Source organism: Martes martes, assembly GCF_963455335.1.
Source record: "Martes martes genome assembly, chromosome: 10".
Lineage (NCBI taxonomy): Eukaryota > Metazoa > Chordata > Mammalia > Carnivora > Mustelidae > Martes > Martes martes.
The window spans coordinates 14,455,969-14,462,206 of NC_137898.1; the positions used below are offsets into that span (position 1 = coordinate 14,455,969).

General features: G+C 38.0%; 1 protein-coding gene and 1 pseudogene across 2 annotated transcripts; one reads left to right on the top strand and one right to left on the bottom strand.

The window, feature by feature from the left end:
* Positions 1–1,181: 1,181 nt before the first annotated feature.
* On the top strand, positions 1,182–2,117 carry LOC308351121 (olfactory receptor 9G19-like; the record flags this gene model as incomplete). Its single annotated transcript, XM_080816600.1, has 1 exon — positions 1,182–2,117. One exon carries the CDS (start codon positions 1,182–1,184, stop codon positions 2,115–2,117), a length of 936 nt encoding a protein of 311 aa, XP_080672726.1.
* Positions 2,118–4,160: 2,043 nt separating this feature from the next.
* Positions 4,161–5,095, bottom strand: LOC308351117 (olfactory receptor 9G4-like; annotated as a pseudogene). Its single transcript has one exon. The product of its transcript is annotated as an olfactory receptor 9G4-like (transcript).
* Positions 5,096–6,238: the final 1,143 nt, after the last annotated feature.

A 6,238-nucleotide genomic window follows, 5' to 3' on the forward strand; every position in this document is an offset into this window, starting at 1 on the left:
AGGATCAAGGCCCCCCATCCAGCTCTGTGCTCAGCAGGAAGTCTGCTTGAGATTCTCTCTGTCACTCTTTCTCTGCCCCTCCCTACCCCCTCAAATTAATAAATAAATAAATCTTTTTTAAAAAGAAAATATAAATCAAAACTACAATATTGTACCACTTCACACCCAATAGGACTGCTAAAATCAAAAAGATAATAACTTGTATCAGGATGAGGAACTATTGGATCCCACATGCCTTACTGATATGATTGAAAAATGTCATGATTCATTTGGAAAACAGTTCGGTAATTTCCCAGAATGTTAAATATAGATGCACCATATGACTTAACAATTCTACTCCTGGATATCTACTCAAGACCGATGAAAGCATTTGTCTTTACAAAACTTGTATAAGGATGCCCATGGCAGCATCGTTCATAATTGCCAAAAAATAGAAACAATAAAACATATATCCATTGATGAATAGGTAAACGAAATATGGTGTATCCATACAAAGGGATACTATTTGGAAATAAAAACAAAGTAATGATACATGCTACAACATTAATGAAAAAAAATATGCTAAAAAGGTGTATTTGCAGGTGGTATACTCTGCCATCTTTCAAATGTCACCACCTTCTAAACTACAGGGACTTTCCCATCTCTCATGGGCTTTGAGCAACTTGTCCATGTATTGCTGGGAAATAAGAAAAGACTGTTTCCTCTCACTGTCTAAGTTTAATTAGTTCCTCTCCCAGTTCATTTTCACCCCACCATCCAGTTTTCTTTTCCTAATATCTCTAACATTAACTGAAAATATTTCCACATGTATTTGTTTATTTATTATGTAAGACTCTAAATAAAGTCCTCATAGATTAGGAGTCAGCCCTATTGTCCTCACAGCTGTATTCCAATGCCAAGAAGGCACCTGGAGCTCAAGAAATATTTTTCTTGAAAAATAAGCAAGCAACCAAGAGCACTCAAGCTTTCCTTTATTAAATACATTTCATTGAAGTGAATATGTTAATGCTCCCATCACCTGCCCTAGTCAGGCAAAATTCCTCCTCTGATCTCACTTGCCCTAACAGCTTATAGTCTTAACTGTATCTCACAGGCTTATCACAGAGATTGCATTCCTATAGTATGGGTTGAGGGAATTAAACATTTCACTCTTTCATTTGCAGGTGAGGTCTTCTTAAACCATGGAGAGAAGCAATCATACAGTAACTGAGTTCATCCTAGTGGGTTTCACAACAGACCCGGTGATGCAGTTGGTCCTGTTCGTGGTATTCCTTGGCGTGTACTCTGTGACCGTGGTAGGAAATGCCACCCTCATGGTGTTGATCTGTAATGACTCCCGGCTGCACACAGCAATGTATTTCTTCATTGGGAATCTCTCCTTTCTGGATCTCTGGTATTCCTCTGTCTACACCCCAAAGATTTTGGTGACCTGCATCTCTGAAGACAAAAGCATCTCCTTTGCTGGCTGCCTAGCTCAGTTCTTCTTCTCTGCTGGGTTGGCATATAGTGAGTGTTACCTGTTGGCCGCCATGGCTTATGACCGCTACGAAGCCATTTCCAACCCCCTGCTTTATGCTCAGGCCATGTCAAGGAGATTGTGCATCTGTTTGGTTATATATTCCTATACTGGAGGTTTTGTCAATGCAATAATACTCACCAGCAATACATTCACCTTGGATTTTTGTGGTGATAATGTCATTGATGACTTTTTCTGTGATGTCCCACCACTGGTGAATTTGGCATGTGATGTGAAAGAGAGCTACCAGGCCGTGCTGTACTTCCTCCTGGCCTCCAACGTCATCGCCCCCACACTGCTCATCCTCGCCTCCTACCTGTTCATCATCGCTGCCATCTTGAGGATCCGCTCCACCCAGGGCCGTTACAAGGCCTTCTCCACCTGCTCCTCCCACCTGGTCTCAGTCACCTTGTACTATGGCTCTATTCTCTACATCTACTCTCGCCCAAGTTCCAGCTATTCCTTTGAGAGGGATAAAATGGTATCAACATTTTATACTGTGCTGTTCCCCATGTTGAACCCCATGATCTACAGTCTGAGGAATAAGGATGTGAAAGAAGCCTTAAAAAAACTTGTCTGGTTCACACAATCGGAAATCTGAGTTGACCTGTATTTCTCACATCAGTGCTCAGGGAGAATGGGCTGCTTCAGAAGAGGCATGGGAAACTGGCTTTTTATAAACAGCACATCTTTTTTTCTAGTCAAAGAAATCCAGTGAAAAAAGTTTTATTTATATTAGTTTGACTTGCTCTAGTGATCAAATTATAACCTATATTATAAAATACTGGTTCAATTGAATATTAACATAGTTTTAAAAAGCAGCCTCAGGGCTTAATGCAAAATGGAAGTATATTTATTGCTTCTAAGATCCTAAAAGATTCAATTTTCCTTTGCTGTCTCCTTAAGATCGACCTATTTTTTTTTTCCCTACATACTGAGCTTTAAGAGACTGTGAGGAAATTCCTTCTCATCCAGCACTTACAGAACTTCTGTAATAGAAGAATTTTTTTTAAATGTTGGGGAGCCTAGATGGCTCGGTCAGTTAAGCATCTTAGTTAGTGAAACATCTCTTAGTTTCAACTCAGGTCATGATCTCAGGGTTATGGGATCCAGCACCAAGGTGGGTTTTGTTCTCAGCAGGAAGTCTGCTCGAGATTCTCTCCTTCTCCCTCCGCCCCCGTCCCTGCAATTTCTCTCTCTCTTTCTTCATATATCTCTCTCTCTCAAATAAAATAACTAACAATATTTATAAAAATAATTTTAAATTGTTAAGAGTATTGTGATGAAAAGAGAAGGCATTGAGGTGTTATTTGATGAATGCAGAGGAAAAGAAAGATCAGAAGTGTCAGAGCTAACAGAAATTTTGAAGTGACTCCACCTATTTGTTGTAAAATTTCAATTTAAATGCATCTTATAAGGTGCCTGAATGGCTCAGTTGGTCCAAGTTCTGCCTTCGGCTCAGGTCATGATCTTAGGGTCCTGAGATTGAGCCCTACATCAGGATCCTTGCTCCACAGAAATTCTGCTTCTCCCTCTGCCCCTCCTCCCACTTGTTTGTTCAATCTCTCTCTCTCTCTCTCTCTCAAAAATAAATAAAATCTTGAAAAATAAATACATTTATTTATTTATTTATTTATTTATTTAATGACCATGCCTGTTAGAGTAATAGCTATAGTCTTTCAATAATAAAGTATTAACTGATAAGGCACAAGGTACTCAATTTGTCACATGTAACTAATAATCCTGAATTTTCACTGTGGTTGTAAGGAGTATTCAAAAAAAAAACATCAATTAAATCTGTCAGGTACTGAATATTGAGCTGTAAGTTTCTTTACGCTTAAAATCCTCTGGTGAGAGAAAAAAAAAGAAGAAGAAGTATTGAGTCTAAAATAGAGTGGAATTCTGTTAGTAAACTTATTGGTTATGGCTTATTCCACTTGGTCTTGATCCTTTCCTTCACAGAGAATATGTGGTGTTACGAAGTGAAAAGAGTGTAACGCAGAATACGTGCTCTATTCTCTGTGGAGAGATCACTCTTCAGAGGTGATATGCAATTTCAAAGACACATATCTCTTCATGGATGTGGAAAGATATTTTGGCTGTTTGTTTATTTGCTCATTCTAAAGAACTCTTAAACATATTGATGTAGAAAACTCAAGGTTTACAAAGATATTTTCTGTATACTCAATTAGAGCTTTATGATGAAGTATGGAGAGAATGCCTTACTAAAAATAAATATTTATAAAATCCTGAGTAAATTTACAGCAGTTTAACCATTCTAGATCCTCTCCCCACACAATAAAATTTGCTTCCCAAGGTTCAAAGACAAACTGCATGCACAAAAACTGCCCAGTTCCTTTTCTCTTTCCAAGATGCCCCAAAGATAATCAAGGGAATAAGTTTTATGTAAATCTATCACTACAAAAGAGTAAAATACAATATTGTAAAGCATCAAATAACCCAAAATTAATTGGTTTAAAATAGTTTAATCACAAAATAGTGATGAACGAAGAGTGGTTTCTTCAATGTGTCACTGCTTTAAGTATGACTTGAATTTACTTGAAAATTGCAATGATTATCAACATACATATATGCTAATAATTTGGAAAATTATGCAATAAGAACATTCCACAAAATATAACCTTCATCTCTGCAGTCTTATGGTTTGCGTTGCTTTCCAGAAGGCCTCTTTGACGTCTTTATTTCTCAGGCTATAGATGAGTGGGTTGAGCAGTGGATTGACCACAGTGTAAAACAAAGCAGCCACTTTGTCTTTCTCCAGGGAGTAGGTGGAACTTGGCCTTGAATACATGAAGAGCAGGGATCCATAGAAGAGCATGACTGAAATGAGGTGTGAAGCACAGGTGGAGAAGGCCTTACGCCTTCCTGAGGCTGAGCGGATCCTCAGGATCGCCAGAAGTATGTTGCAATAGGAAATCAGGATGGCAAGAATGCTGGAGAGGACCGTGAAGCCCACCACACCCAGGAGGACTTTTTCATAGACGTGGGTATCTGTACAAGACATTTTTACCAATGGTGGTGCATCACAGAAGAAGTGGTCAATAATATTTTTACCACAGAAACTCAAGCGGAAAGTGTTGGCAGTATGGGCTATGGCATTCAACAACCCTCCTATGTAGGAGCCAGCGACAAGCCCAGTACAGAGAGATCTGGACATAGAACTTGAATAAAGTAATGGGTTACAGATTGCTGCATACCGGTCATAGGACATGGCTGCTAGGAGGTAGCACTCAGTGTAAGCTACAACACAAGAGAAGAACAGCTGGGCTCCACATCCAGCCAAGGAAATACGTTTATCTTCTGAGACACAGCCAAGATTTTGGGAGTATACACAGAAGTGTACCAAAAATCCAAAAAGGACAGATTGCCAATGAAAAAGTACATAGGCGTGTGTAGGCGGGAATCAATTCTGATTAGAATAACCAGGGTCATGTTCCCCGACAAAGTCATCAAATAGAGCACCAGAAATAGTCCAAATAGAATCAGCTGCCACTGTGGGTTTGCTGAGAAACCCACCAAGATGAATTCAGTCAGAATGGTACGATTTCCTACCTCCATGTCCACAGAGGAGAAAGCCTGATAAAGACTTTGAGGGGGGAAAAATCATTTTGCAATTGTTCTATTGAAATAAATAAAGGCCTAAGTTAAGTCAGTAATTATTAGGACATTTATGGACTTTTATCCTTGATTACCTAGAATGACAGAATTTCAGTCTGTGGCTTGGGCAGACCACAGGTATTAGTATTAGAATCTGATTGTGAAATTAGGGCTTTCATACAGGGTAAGGCCCTTAGTCCAACCAGAGAAGAAAAATAAACCCCCCAACTGGTTGTTTGATTGAGTGAAGGAGACATGCGAGAAAATAGCCAACCCAATGTTAAGTACATAGTAAGTGCTCAAAAAATGTTAGTATCCTTCATGTATTATTGAGAATTTATGTGTTAGGCATTGTGTTGATAATTACACAAATATCAACACACTGTACCACTCTTGTAACTATGAATACATTTACATTAGATATGATACATAATATAATATAATTAATATAATATAATAATATCATAATCACTGTGCTCCAGTTAATATTCTAAATTGCATTCTTGAAATACTTAATCCTTTTTATAATTTCATAAAGTAGGCACTATTATGATTCTCATGGTGTTTAAGAAACGAGTCCAACAGAACAGATCAATAGCAGAGCTGGTATTTAAAAACAGAATTTTCTTTATCAAGAGTATGTGCTCTCAACTGTTGAGCCATTTATGTGTTTTATAAGTAAATTGTTTTTCTTTTTGCTCTCCTGGTTAAGGCAATATATAATCCTCTGACAACTTGAATTTTTTTACTTAATAAAAGATCTTTAAAAAAGCCTTTTTAAGGAACATTATTTCCCCACTTTCTCTTGTTGATCAATGAGATTCATATACATAGCTGAGCTATTTTTGGATACATTGAATGCTAAATATTAGGAAAAGCACAATCTTTGGTGTCAATGATAGACTGAGAAGCCATGAATCCTTTCAAATTATCTCAAAGCTCTAAAACTCTGAGGAAGAAGCTAAAAGGAGGAATCTAATTCAAAACATATGGAATTGGGGCTGATGCCCCAGTAGCCAACAGACTATCCCTTAGTTAAAAATATAGTGGGAGGAAGTTAAAACCAAGAGAAGATTGTGATTTACTTCGCAACATTCTTCCACT